Source organism: Bos javanicus, chromosome 3, assembly GCF_032452875.1.
Source record: "Bos javanicus breed banteng chromosome 3, ARS-OSU_banteng_1.0, whole genome shotgun sequence".
NCBI lineage: Eukaryota > Metazoa > Chordata > Mammalia > Artiodactyla > Bovidae > Bos > Bos javanicus.
This window is the reverse complement of record NC_083870.1, coordinates 43,611,531-43,626,637: the sequence shown is the minus strand read 5'-3', so window position 1 is coordinate 43,626,637 and position 15,107 is coordinate 43,611,531. Positions and strand designations below refer to the sequence as shown.

General features: G+C 36.9%; 1 protein-coding gene across 5 annotated transcripts in view; it reads left to right on the top strand.

Moving 5' to 3' along the window:
• The window catches only part of SLC35A3 (solute carrier family 35 member A3), a 52,110-nt gene that overhangs the window by 17,832 nt on the left and 19,171 nt on the right, over positions 1-15,107 (top strand). For all 5 annotated transcript variants that reach the window (XM_061411080.1, XM_061411083.1, XM_061411082.1 and 2 more), the window contains exons 2-5: positions 8,417-8,621; positions 12,546-12,700; positions 12,774-12,896; positions 14,872-15,043. In XM_061411080.1, coding sequence (XP_061267064.1) covers positions 8,417-8,621; positions 12,546-12,700; positions 12,774-12,896; positions 14,872-15,043 — 655 coding nt within the window. The remainder of the gene's footprint in view (positions 1-8,416; positions 8,622-12,545; positions 12,701-12,773; positions 12,897-14,871; positions 15,044-15,107) is intronic.

The following is a 15,107-nucleotide window of genomic DNA, read 5'->3' as shown; positions in this document are numbered from 1 at the left end:
TAAACCTGTGTCCCTGCGTTGGCAGGCAGATTCTTATCTACTGTGCCAACAGGGAAGTCCTCAAAGTTTACAATTTAAATATTGAGATAGTACTTCTGGATGAAAAAATTGAAATTATTGTGTATTGTTAGAACTAGAAGCGATGGCACCCCACTCCAGAACTCTTGCCTGGAAAATCCCATAGACAGAGGAGCCTGGTGTGCTGCAGTTCATGGGGTCGAGAAGAGTTGGACACGACTGAGCGACTTCACTTTCACTTTTCACTTTCATGCATTGGAGAAGGAAATGGCAACCCACTCCAGTGTTCTTGCCTGGAGAATCCCAGGGACGGGGGAGCCTCATGGGCTGCCATCAGTGGGGTCGCACAGAGTCGGACACGACTGAAGTGACTTAGCAGAACTAGAAGAGACCTGAGAAGTCATATAAAATATTAAATTTTAGAAAAATAGCTGGAAACAAATTAGCTTATATAATATTTAGGAGCTACTTGTTGAAAAATGTTAAGAAAATTTTTAAATTTAAATCTTTAAAAGGAGAAAAAAGGACCTTAAATGTTGATCAGTAGGAGAATGGGTAAATAGAAGGCCCGCTTATTTGATGGAGCATTATAGAGTTATTAAAAGCAATGAACTAGGTCTGTATGTCAACATAGAAAGCAAAACAATGCTGAATACAGTAAGGAAGATGCTAAATAATGTATACCATGTTTGTATAGGTATGTATATTAAATATAAAACATTAAATATATTTAATATAATTATATTAATATACTGTATATTATGTTATTACATGTTCTATACAGATATAGTTCTGTTAATGTTAAATAATATAAAATATTGGAATATTTTATGTTAAAAGTTTGATGCCATGTATTAAAATATTTAGGATTACACATATTTCTGTGTAGGTATATAAAATTTTAAAAGTGCACTGAAATACATACTCCAAATGCATGATAATAGGGGCACAGTGAGGAATAAGACTTAGAGTTGTGGCTTAGAGAGAATTTTGACTTTAACTATAATGTTTTATTCCTTTAAAAAAGGAAAGATAAGCAAATGTGACAAGATTGATAATTGTTAGTTCTAGGTGGTGGAATTGTGGACATTTGTTACCTTCTTGGTATTTTATTATATTTTTAAAATCCATTCTTTTCCCTCAAGAAAGATCTACTGTTTTTTAGGAGAATTTAGAACTTTTGATTACAAGACTTTATTTCCTATGTAACTAAGAATCTCCAAAAGTTGTTGAAGTCCTTTCAGTGGGAATATGAAATGGCCTAGGTACTTTTATCTTTGCTGCTAATGTCCTCAAGGTTTAGAGATTTCCCAAAAACTTAAGAAAAATTGACAGAATCTATATCAAAATATCTTCATATGTCTTTGAGTAGTGGGATTGGGTTCAATATAATTTTTGTTTCTACATTTTTCTCACTAACAGTAACTACTTTTTAAAGTAAATAAAATAAAATGCTTTTTTAGAAAAACCATAACAAACCAAACCAAAGAAAGTCATCAAAATGAAATAGTGCTGTTTATTGATCAGGAACAATACATTTTTCATGTCTTAGCTTTAAGGTGAAAGTGGAGCATCTAAGCATCCTGACCCTTCTAATACTGCTCTAAATCTGAGAGCCTCACTGAACTCCAGGTGGGTTCAGGGAGCTTAGTAATCGGGGTCTTTAAAGGAATATGGGTGTTAATTTGTTGACTGGTACATGAGGGTTTTGACTGTAAACTGAATATGGCTACATTTGGGAAAGAACAGTTTCTTGTTGATTATTGATATATAAGTTTCTTGGATAGGAAGTTTTTGTGAAACAAAGAATAATCTGGAAACTAGACGATTGGTATCACCTGAAAGGATAAAAGAAGGGGGATTAGACAATAAGAGAAAAAAATGTAGGAGAGACTGAAATTAAATATTAAACATGAAAATGTTAGAAGTTTGTTTTCAGTTATAATGGGAAAATACTATAGATATAATCAGATCAGATCAGATCAGATCAGTTCAGTCACTCAGTCGTGTCCGACTCTTTGTGACCCCATGAATCGCAGCACGCCAGGCCTCCCTGTCCATCACCAACTCCCGGAGTTCACTCAGACTCACGTCCATCGAGTCAGTGATGCCATCCAGCCATCTCATCCTCTGTCGTCCCCTTCTCCTCTTGCTCCCAATCCCTCCCAACATCAGAGTCTTTTCCAATGAGTCAACTCTTCGCATGAGATGGCCAAAGTACTAATACTCTATTATATATATATAAAATATATATAAGACTGTCTTATAGAGGTGGAACATAATCTTTGTTTTCATCTATTTTGTTTTTATATATTTGTTTTGCATATAGGGGTTTATTAAATGAAAGTACTTACTTCTACCTTATATTGTACTCTAAAATCAAACTAAGTGTATGTCTTAGAAATACACTTCTTGACAGAGGATGAGATGATTGGATGGCATCACCGACTCGGTGGACATGAGTTTGAGCAAACTCTGGGAAATAATGAAGAACAGGGGAGCCTGGTGTGCTGCAGTCCATGGGGTTGCAAAGAGTGATTGATGTTAATTTATTTGATAATCATTTAATAATACGTGAAAGTCATCTTGTACTGCTTAAACTGACACAGTACTAGATATCATATCTCAGTAAAACTGGAAGAAAAAGAAATAGGAAAAAAAAAAAAGGAAATACTTCATTTTTTTCATTTTGAGTTTTTTTTCTTCCTTTAGGCAGAATTGTAAATTCAACTGTAATTCTTTACAGGTGCTGTAGTGCAAATAATCATGTGTTTGCATATATTTTACTTCTTGACTACATATTAGAAAAACAACACCCTTCTTTGCTCCTGCATGTTTCCTCTACTCCTCATACAGAATATTTCACTTCTGACACTTCTGGTCATCAAATCTGTGTGGGGTTTTTCCCCACACCAAGGCAAATTCTCTGCAACACCAGCTGGATGTCCTTCTGCAGTTCTGATACTACCTATCTGGAGATGGTGTCGGATCCCATATGTTAAGGGCTCAGTCTCACAAGACTGCTCCCACCCTACTTCATATGCTGATCACAACCTGGGTCCCCAGTTACCAACTGACTTGGATTTAGCTACAAATCAGAGGTCCTCAGGCTTGATTAAATTGCTAGAGTGGCTCGTAGAACTCAGGGAAACATTTATGTTCACCAGTTTATTAAAGGATATGATGAAGAATACAGATGAACAATCAGATGAAGATTAGGGCAGAGTCTGGGAGGGTTCCCAGCACAGGAACTTCTGTACCCATGGACTTGGGGTGCTTCACCTTCCCTGTACACATGTGTTCACCAACCTGGAGGCCCTCCGCACCCTATACTGTTGGGATTTTATGGAGGCTTCATCATGTAGGCATGATATATCATTAACTCCATATTCAGCCCTTCTGCCTTCTTCAGACAATGGGGGAGTAGGGGAGCTCAGAGATAGGGCTGAAAATTCCAAGCTTCTAATCATGGCTTGTTTTTTCTGCTGAGCAGCTCTCCTTCAGGACTCATCCAGAAGCCCACCCAAATTTGCCTTATTAGAACAAAAGACACGTCTATCACCCAGAAAATTACAAGGATTTCAGGAGTAATGTGTCAGGAACTGGGGTCAAAGACCAAATATTAGAATAAAAGATGCTCCTAGCGCCCTTATCAGTTAGAGAACTACCAGGGTTTCAGGAGCCAGGGGCAGAAACCAGTGTATATTTTTTTCTATTCTCTCACAGACTTAGAAAAACAAAAAATAACATTGTGAGAGACTAAGAATATTAAGAACTGTTTTATCACAGTGAATGTTTATATTGATGTTGTATATACTTGGAAGTGGAAAAGCCACATTGTAGAAGTAATGTATCCTGGCTTAGAATCTGACCTTTATATTTTCATTTGAAAAGAAATCAAAGTATTGCCGTTATAATATGTACATTATGGTCTTCAGTTCAGTTCACTTGCTCAGTCGTGTCCAACTGTTTGCGACCCCATGGACCACAGCACGCCAGGCCTCCCTATCTGTCACCAACTCCTGGAGTTTACCCAAACTCATATCCATAGAGTCAGTGATGCCATCCAACCATCTCATCTTCTGTTGTCCCCTTCTCCTCCTGCCCTTAATCTTTCCCAGTATCAGGATCTTATCAAATGACTCAGCTCTCCTCATCAGGTGGCCAAAGTATTGGAGTTTCAGCTTCAACATCAGTCCTTCAAATGAACACTCAGGACTGATCTCCTTTAGGATGGACTGGTTGGACCACCTTGCAGTCCAAGGGACTCTCAAGAGTCTTCTCCAACACCACAGTTCAAAAGCATCAATTCTTCGGTGCTAAGCTTTCTTTATAGTCCAACTCTCACATCCATACATGACTACTGGAAAAACCATAGCCTTGACCAGACGGACCTTTGTTGGCAAAGTAATGTCTCTCCTTTTTAATATGCTGTCTAGGTTGGTCATAACTTTCCTTTTAAGGAGTGTGCATCTTTTAATTTCATGCCTGCAGTCACCATCTGCAGTGATTTTTGAGCCCCCCAAAACAAAGTCTGTCACTGTTTCCACTGTTTCCCCATCTATTTCCCATGAAGTGATGGGACCAGATGCCATGATCTTCGTTTTCTGAATGTTGAGCTTTACGCCAACTCTTTCACTCTCTTTGACTTTCATCAAGAGGCTTTTTAGTTCTTCACTTTCTGCCATAAGGGTGGTGTCATCTGCATATCTGAGGTTACTGATATTTCTCCCAGAAGTCTTGATTCCAGCTTGTGCTTCCTCTAGCCCAGCGTTTCTCATGATGTACTCTGCATATAAGTTAAATAAGCAGGGTGACAATATACAGCCTTGACGTACTCCTTTCCCTATTTGGAACCAGTCTGTTGTTCCATGTCCAGTTCTAACTGTTGCTTCCTCACCTGCATATAGGTTTCTCAAGAGGCAGGTCAGGTGGTCTCTTATTCCCATCTCTTTGAGAATTTTCCACAGTTTATTGTGATCCACACAGTCAAAGGCTTTGGCATAGTCAATAAGGCAGAAGTAGATGTTTTCTTGGAACTCGGTTTTTCGATAATCCAGCGGATGTTGGCAATTTGATCTCTGGTTCCTCTGCCTTTTCTAAAACTAGCTTGAACATCTGGAAGTTCACTGTTCACGTTCTGCTGAAGCCTGGCATGGAGAATTTTGAGCATTACATTACTAGCCTGTGCTGCTGCTGCTGCTAAGTCGCTTCAGTCGTGTCCAACTCTGTGCAACCCCATAGATGGCAGCCCACCAGGCTCCCCCGTCCCTGGGATTCTCCAGGCAAGAACACTGGAGTGGGTTGCCATTTCCTTCTCCAATGCATGAAAGTAAAAAGTGAAAGTGAAGTCACTCAGTCATGTCCGACTCTTAGCGACCCCATGGACTGCAGCCTACCAGGCTCCTCCATCCATGGGATTTTCCAGGCAAGAGTACTGGAGTGGGGTGCCATTGCCTTCTGCGTACTGGCGTGTGAGATGAGTGCAATTGTGCGTAATTTGAGCATTCTTTGGCATTGCTTTTCTTTAGGATTGGAATGAAAACTGACCCTTTCCAGTCCTGTGGCCCCTGCAGAGTTTTAGTTGTACAGAATAAACAAAAGAGTTTCTTAACCAGATTTGAAATAATTTTGTAACATTTTCCAGGAAAATCAAATGCCTTTGCCAAATGTAGATTGCTGGCAACTTATTCTCCTTTTATACAGAGATAAAAGGCCACCAGGAAGTCTTTTGAAATTTTACAGTAGCATGTAATGGGATCTAGAGAACTTGATATTTGACTTCATAACTGCTATTTCCAATTAGTAGTTATAAGGCCTTGAAGAAGTCATCTAACTTCTCTGTTCACTGTTTTCTTTATTGTAAGAGGAATATATTGTACTGGATGATTTCTAAAACATTTTCCACCTCTAAAATGCTACAGTTTTATTTCACATTAGGCTTCTTTTGCTCACACAGATCTATAAGAATGAGATAGATGGGTGATAAAGTGGTTGTACCACTTTACATTCCCACTAGCAAAATTGAGAGTTCTTTTCACTTTAAACCCTCTTCAACACTTGGTAGCATCAGTTTTTAAGATTTCATCTGTTCTCGTAGGTATATAATGTTATCTCATTGTGGATTTGATTTGTATTTCTCTAATGACTGTGATATTGAACATTTTTTCGTGGACATATTAGCCATTTTTTCTTTTGTTGGTGAAATGTTTATCAAATCTTTTGTCCATTTTCATTTGGGTAATTTTTTTCTACTCATTGTGTTATAAGAGTTCTATATACATTCTAGATACAAGGCCATGGTCAGATTTTTGTATTGAGAATATTTTCCCCCATGATGTGGTTTGCCTTTCATTATTTTTACAGTATCTTCAGAAGAGCAGATTTAAACTTTGACAATGTCCACTTTTTCCATATTTCTCTTTTGTGGTTTGTGCGTTTTGTAAGAGATGTGGATATGATTTTCTCCTATGTTTTTACCCTGAATATTTAAATTTTTAGCTTTTATAACAGCTCTATTTCTAGTTAATATTTGGCACGAGGCAGATAAATAGTGGTTCGTTTAAAAAATTACAGATAGCTCATTGTTTCAGAATTATTTGTTAAAAAGACTATGCTTTCTTTTTGGTACCTTTGTCAAAATTATTTGACCAAATATGTATGGGTCTTGTTCTGGAATTCATTCTGTTCCATTGATCTATTCTTCTGTCCTTATGTTAATAACAGTCTATTTCTAGAGCTTTATAGTGAGTCTGGAATTTCAGTAGTTTAACCCCTTCCAGTTTATTTTTCCTTTTCAAAATCCTTTTGGTTGTCCAGGTCCTTTGTATTTTCCTATAAATTTTCAAATCAGTTTGTTAGTTTCTACCAAAAAAAAAAACCCTTCAGGGATTCTTTTTTTTTTTTTTTTTTGAGATTGAATCTTTAGATGAATTTGAAGCAAAGATGTGGCTTGGGGCAGAGAGGCAGTTGACTGACCATGCATACTACATTAAGTCCTTTTTTGAAGGAGGATCTTAGTGGGTCATCTCCAAGTCTACAGGGTTTTAGTGACTGATGGTGTTATTCAGATCTTCTGTATTCTTACTGGGTTGTGTGTGTGTGTGTGTGTGTGTATTCTATCAATTACTGAGAAAGGTGGGTTAAAATCCCACATTCTGACTGTAGATTTACCTGTTCTTCCTTTTAGTTCTGTCAGCTTTATGTATTTAAAGCTATGTTAGCACATGTACATTTATAATATCTTCCTGATGTGTTGACTCTTTTATCATTATGAAGTATCCTTTAATTCTAAAAATAATTCTTATGTAATCTGTTTTGCCTGATACTAATCTAACTCCTCCAACTTTCTCATAGCTATTTTTATCATGGCTTATCTTTTTCCATTCCTTTTACTTTTTAACATGTTTGTATGTTCATATTTAAAGTGAGTCTCTTAGAGTTAATATTAAATTACTTTAGGAAAAATATTGGAGCTTTGCTTCTTTTATTTTTGGGGGACACTGGATGAAGTGTACATGAGAACTTCTGTACTATTTTTTTCAATGATGTAGATATAAAATTATTTCAAGAATGTTTAAAATTGCTTGTTGGTGGTACGTTTTTGTAGTGACGGCTTTAAAATTCTTGACTGATAATTCCAACATCTGTACTATGTGTTGTTGCCTGTTGATTGTCCTTATTTATCCTAGTTGAGATTTTTTTGTCTTTGAGTATGATGAGTACACTCATTTTGGATTGTATCCTGGGCATTTAGAGCGTTATGAGACTTTGGTTCCTACTTAAATAGACACTGGAGAGGGAGGGATGGGTCTGCACCTTCAATGCCATTCACCTTGTATAGGGCAGGAGTGGTTGGCAGAGCTCTGCCCCCATGATCTGTTTGGCTACAGTGTCTGGTGGGGGTGGGAGGGCCATCAACTCTGTTGTCATTTGTGCACGTTAGGGATGGTCATCAAAGCTCTGCTCACAGATTACACAGCACTCAGTTGGGGAGGTCGCATCCTGTAGGACCGCTGTCTTCCCAGTCCTCGGTTGGAGACGGTGGGCTTTTTCTTACGGCATTTTTCTTATTGACCTACATCTGTTGGTGGTTCCAGGTTGTGAACTGCTATAGCACCCAGGGTGAGATACATGAGTGGCAAAAATCTCCAGGGAATTCACTGCTACATTTCTCAAGATCTGCAGTCTCTAGCCAGTTTGTCTTATTTTTTCACCTTTTCAGAGTCTCCTTATAGTTGCTTTGTCTTTGGTCCAAGATTTATAGTTGTAACTAGCAGGAAAAATAGGGTGGAATGCACTTTTATCTTCTTTGGAATGAGACATCTCTTACTGGTTTTTAATGTTTCTAATTTCTATGTTTTCTAACTTTATTTGCCCTGTGTATTTTGTTTTTCAGGCAAATGAAGATAAAACAATGTCAGCCAACCTAAAATACCTTTCTTTAGGAATTTTGGTCTTTCAGACTACCAGTTTGGTTCTGACGATGCGTTATTCTAGGACATTAAAAGAAGAGGGGCCTCGTTATCTGTCATCTACAGCTGTGGTTGTTGCTGAACTTTTGAAGATAATGGCCTGCATTTTATTAGTCTACAAAGATAGCAGTAGGTATCTAGGGTTTTTTGGGGTTTTTTTTAAGTCACTGAAGTTTATTTAATTGTTTTGGAGTTATTCATATATATATATATGTGTATGTATACACACACACACACACACATACATACATACATACATACATAGACACACACACACACACATATATATAAGACTTCCCTATTGGCTCAGCAGTAAAGAATCCGCCTGCAACACAGGACCCACAAAACACTCGGGTTCGATCCTTGGGTCAGGAAGATCCCCTGGAGTAGGAAGTGGCAACCCACTCCAGTATTCTTGTCTGGAGAATCCCATGGACAGAAGAGCCTGGCGGGCTACGGTACACGGGGTCACAAAAAGTTGGACACGACTGAAGCGACTTAGCACACACAGTCCACACATACATACATACACATATATATATAGGTACGCATATGTATATGATATATATATATATATATAGGTGACTACACATTGGAACACTATTGCATTAAGAACATTTCAATTTTCATTTTATTAAGATAGTTTTAGTCTAGTAATAAAAGTATCTTATTCTAATCTATATTGTGATTTTATGTCCTGATTAATGCTATAAATATGAAGCATAGTTTCTTACATTTACAATAATTTTGAGAATAAGAATAATTTAAAGGAGTCATAATTTTTTACTAAAGTCTAAGCTTTTTTATTTTATTTGCTGCATGATTAGTCCAGCCATGACTAATTTTATATATATATATATACACACACACACACACACACATATTGTAACATGTCTTAGAATTTATTTCTTTTTATGGCTAAATAGTATTCCATTGTATGTATATGTGTGTATATATATATACATTGGAGGTCCCCAACTTAATGATGGTTCGACTTAATGATTTTTTTGACTTTGTGCTGTGCTCAGTCACTCACTGATGTCTGACTCTTGGCGACCCCATGAACTCTAGCCCACCAGGCTCCTCTGTCCATGGGATTTTCCAGGCATGAATACTGGAGTGGGTTGCCATTTCCTATGATGGCATTAAAGTGATATGCATTAAGCAGAAACCATACTTTGAATTTTGATCTTGTTGTGGGCCAGTGATACGATACTCTCAGGGTGCTGGGCAGCCACAGCAACCTGCAGCTCCCAGTCAGACACGCAATCTCAAGGATAAACAACCAGTTCACTTACAACCATTCTTACCCATACAACCAGTCTGTGTTTCCTTTCAGTACAGTATTCAATAAGTTACATGAGATATTCAACACTTACTATGAAATAGGCTTTGTGTTAGATGATTTTGCCCAATATTAGGATAACGTTTAAGTGTTCTGAGCACATTTAAGGTAGTCTAGGCTAAGCTATGATGTTTGGTAGGTTAAGTGTATTAAATGCATTTTTTACTTAAGATATTTTCAGCTTATAGTGGGTTTATTGGAATATAACCCATTGTAACTGAAAAAAGATCTGTGTAACATTTTATCCATTCTTGTATTGATGGACACTTGAGTTGTTCCACTCGTTGGCTATTGTAAATAATGCTGTGATAAACAATGAATAATCCTGCATTAGACACACAAGTCTCTGCTTTCATTTCTTTTGAATATATACTTCAGGATAGAATGGCTGAGTCATATGGTAATTCTGTTTAACATTTTGAGGAACAGTGAGACTTTTCCACAACAACTGCACCATTTTAGATCCCTACCAGCAATGTATAAGAATTCCAATTTCTCCATATCCTCACTAGCACTTATTATTTTCCATTTTTTAAAAATTACAGCCATTCTAGTAGGTGTGAAGTAGTATCCCATTGTTGTTTTGATTTGCATTTCCCTGATGACTCATAATGTTGAGCACCTTTTCATTTGCTTATTGGCCATTTGTGTATCTTTAGAGAAATGTCTGCTTAAGTCTGTTGCCCATTTTTGAATTGGGTTATTTGTAAATTTTGTATACTTTTGAAACTGTCATGTTGGCCATTGCACTGGAGTGTATCGATCTGGGAGAGACAAAAAGAGATTTCATTTGTATTCAGAAAATAATAAATGTTTAAAAAGATGCTCTACTTCTTTAGCAATGAGAAAAATCAAATTAAAGCCACAACACTCAATTTCACTACCCTCAGACTGCTAATAAGAAAAATGTGATAACATTAATTATTTAAAAATTTAATTTTAAGAATGAGCTAATATTTTAGATTTTTTTCTGCCAAAACTAAGAAAAAATCTTGGTAATTTTTAACTACTTACATACTTTTTTGACTATCTTAGAGTCAAGAAAGGATGAATATCTAGCAGCATTTTTAAAAGTTATTTTCATTTTAAAACAGTTTTCATAATCAAAGTTTTCAGATTTTATGTTGAGAGAGAGAGTCATCTATAAAGTGTCATTATCGGTAGAGTGGTAGGGTTCCTTAGACTTTCTCCTTTCTTTGGGAGATTATGTATCTCTTAAAGTTCTTTGGACTTTTTTTGTGATTGATACTGTGGATTGGCTAGCTCAGAGTCCACTGTTAACTCCTTCCCCCCTTTCTTATCTCTAAAGTGGAGAATATAAAAGAGAAGGGTTGATTTTCCAGCTCCCTTGCAGCATGGGGTAGGCATGCAACACACAGCCCTGATCAGTGAGAGGGAAGAAGATGCCTGCTAGGCCACTGTTCCTCCTCTTTTTCTTTGGTTGCCAAAAGGAAGAACCAGAGGTGCTCAGTCATTTGGTAACCTGTTGTAAAAATCACGTAGACAATAGATGAAAAGCATGAAATTAAAAACCTTATATATATATATATAGAGAGAGAGAGAGAGAGAGGAAACTTAGGTCCCTGATGTCATTACTGAGCTGCTGTAGCAGCTTTGGACCTGGACTCATGGTAATGTGAGACAAATCCCTGTGGATTTGAGCCAGTGTTGGTTGAGTTTTCTGCTGTTTGAGCTAAACCCACTTCCTAACCGATACCATTTTATGATTAAAGTCTTCATAATTATTAATTGGCATGAATGACTGATAGAATGTATTATAAAATACTAGGTATTATAATGTTGCTATGATAAAGTAAGAATACTTGGTTGACAAATTAATACTATGAGATTTTTATTATCATAAATATATGTGTGTGCATATCAATTTGATTTATTTCCCAGTGAAAGATATATATTATTATAAAGACAAGGCACTTCTTAATACACTATCTTCTAAGATTTAACATTTGAAATATTAATATCATTAAAGGTATAGATTTACCTTATTTTGGAGAAGGCAATGGCACCGCACTCCAGTACTCTTGCCTGGAAAATCCCATGGATGGAGGAGCCTGGTGGGCTGTAGTCCATGGGATCGCTGGTGTTGGACACGACTGAGCGACTTCACTTTCACTTTTCACTTTCATGCATTGGAGAAGGAAGTGGCAACCCACTCCAGTGTTCTTACCAGGAGAATCCCAGGGATGGGGAAGCCTGGTGGGCTGCCGTCTATGGGGTCGCACAGAGTTGGACACAACTGAAGCAACTTAGCAGCAGCAGCAGCATACCTTATTTTATTGCAGATATTGTGTTTTTTTACAAATTGAAGATTTGTGGCAACCCAGCATTGTCAAATGATAATGAGCATTTTTTAGCAATAAAGTATTTTTTAATTAAGATATGTAGATTTTCTTAGACATAATCCTATTGCACAGTTAACAGATTATCATACAGTGTGCACGTAACTTTTATTTGCACTGAGAAACCAAAAAAGTTCTGTACTTTATTGTGATACTCACTTTATGGCTGTGGTCTAGAACTGAACCTGCAACCTCTCTGAGGTATGTCTGTAGACCTCGAAGTATCTTAATAGGTAGCTGAATTTCCATTTTTTTTACAGGTGAAGAAAACAAGGATTTGAGAGAGAACATGGAACGGATTCAGAGTTACTTAATTACTGATTTTGTCCATTTCGTGTTTTTTCCTAGAATGTAGTCTAAGAGCACTGAATCGAATACTACATGATGAAATTCTTAATAAACCTATGGAAACGCTTAAACTTGCTATTCCATCAGGGATATATACTCTTCAGAATAATTTACTCTATGTGGCACTGTCAAATCTCGATGCAGCTACTTATCAGGTATCTAAAATACATTTCTAGTAATCCTTCTAAGAAACAGACAAACAATAATATTAGCTGTTTTCTTTTTCAGGTCACATATCAGTTGAAAATTCTTACAACTGCACTATTTTCTGTGTCAATGCTTAGTAAAAAATTAGGTGTGTACCAGTGGCTCTCCCTAGTAATTTTGATGACAGGAGTTGCTTTTGTACAGGTAACTATTCAAGATAAGTATAACTTTCATTTTTATCACAGTTTCAGAATCTCATTTTGGAGAGTATGGTTGTTCTTTGTTGATGCAAATTAATGCTTATTCTCACAACTGTTTTTGAGGGCTTCCCCATGAGGAAGATACCACATTGGGACTATAAATGATACAAAGAAATCAAATCAAATCAAATAATCTGAGGCAAAGAAGTGAATAGTCTATTTAGGGAAGTAAGACACTTTGTAAAACAAAGCTGATTTTTACTTAGTATCGGATCATTTGAGATCAGTCACTCCCTTCCTATTGTCTGTCAGCTTCCCTGATACACTCCTTCTTGGTTCTTTTCACATCTTTCTAATGGTTCCTTAGTGGTTTCCTTCTGGGGGTCCTCTTCCCTCATATACACATTAGAGATTGGGGTTGTTGATAGGCTTATTGTTTCTCTTAAATTATGTCCTTATTTTTGGAGATTTCATTCTTTCTGGATGTTTTTATTAATTCATATGCTGATGGGTTCTTGATCTGTGTCATCAACTCTGGTTATCACCTCTAGTTTCAGATTTGTATATCTAAAAGCCCATTGGACGTCTTTGGTTGGTTGTGGGCTTCCCTGGTGGCTCAGACAGTAAAGAATCCACCTGAAATGCAGGAAACCTGGGTTGGATCCCTGGGTCAGGAAGATTCCCTGGAGAAGGGACTGGCTACCCACTCCAGTACTCTTGCCTGGAGAATTCCATGGACAGAGGAGCTTGGCAGGCTACAGTCCATGGAGTCGCAAAGAGTTGGACATGACTGAGCCACTAACAGGTTCACTTTTCACTTCAGTAGGCCTTATAAACCAAGTGTATCCAAAACTAAACTTTACCTTTCCCCCACCAAACCTGTTCTTTATTTCTATTTTTTTCCAGGCATTCTTTACCTAGCCTGAGAGTTGTCCTAGAGTCTTCCTTCAGCCTATACATCCAATCACTAAGACTTTGTGACTATTTTCTAATACTTCTTGATTCTGTCCTTGTCTGTCTCTACTAACATTTCCCCATTTCATGACTTCTTTGTTTCTCAAGTAATCTTTTGCAGCAAATCCTAATTGATGGTTTTGTTTTGTTTTTTACCATCACCGAAAATTCAGCCTCCACTTATTCACCACTGTGGGCTATCTAAAAATAAATCTAATCATGTCAAATTCCTGCTATCCAAAGTCCTCCTTCCCTCTCCCCACAGTCAGTTTCCTTAGAGTGTGGTATGTATTGTATATTTTCAATAAATATTCCTGATATTAACTGAGTATTACTGAAATATAATTGGCATATCAAACCCATATTTTCATAGTCCTACTTAAGGTAAAGTAGTTGGTATTCAATTTTTAAAAGTGAGGTATTTTAAAAAATCAAGTAACTAATAGTTCAGGTAGGCAAAAACCATGAGAAGGATAGAGAAATAAGTGAAGTTTTAGGAATGCTGATCTACAGAATAAAGCTCAGAATGATTAGCTTGATATGGACCTTCCATAATATAGCAACCACTCTGGACTTATTTTTGCTGCTCCAATACTTCACACTCTGAATTTCTATAACTGATCTGCTTGTAGAGGCTATTTTGTGCATCTGTGCATTTATTCATTCTCTCTTTTTTATGGAGAAGAAAATGGCAACTCATTCAGTATTCTTGCCTGGAAAATCCCATGGACAGAGCAGCCTGGCGGGCTGCAGTCCATGGGGTTGCAAAGAGTCGAACACAACTTAGTGACTAAACTGCAGCAACAGCAGCTCTTTTTTTTAGGGTATTTTTAAAATTATAGATTGTAAAGGCAATATCACTATGGGAAAAAAAAATGATTCTAAGGTTTTTTCAAAAGCTCTCCTCTGTAATCCCCAGGAATGGAAATGGTTGCATTTTTACCTTAAGGTCTAAGAGTGGGCTCTAAATATGTATTTGGTAAAATATTATAGGAATTAAACTTGTGTTGTTTCTTTTTGTTCAGTGGCCCTCAGATTCTCAAGAGCTTAATTCTAAGGAACTTTCAGCTGGCTCACAATTTGTAGGCCTCATGGCAGTTCTCACAGCATGTTTTTCCAGTGGCTTTGCTGGGGTTTACTTTGAGAAAATCTTAAAAGAAACCAAACAATCAGTGTGGATAAGAAACATTCAACTTGGTAAGTTTTAAATGTTTTCTAACATTACTTTTAAAGTGATTATATTGTTATATTTAAAGATTTC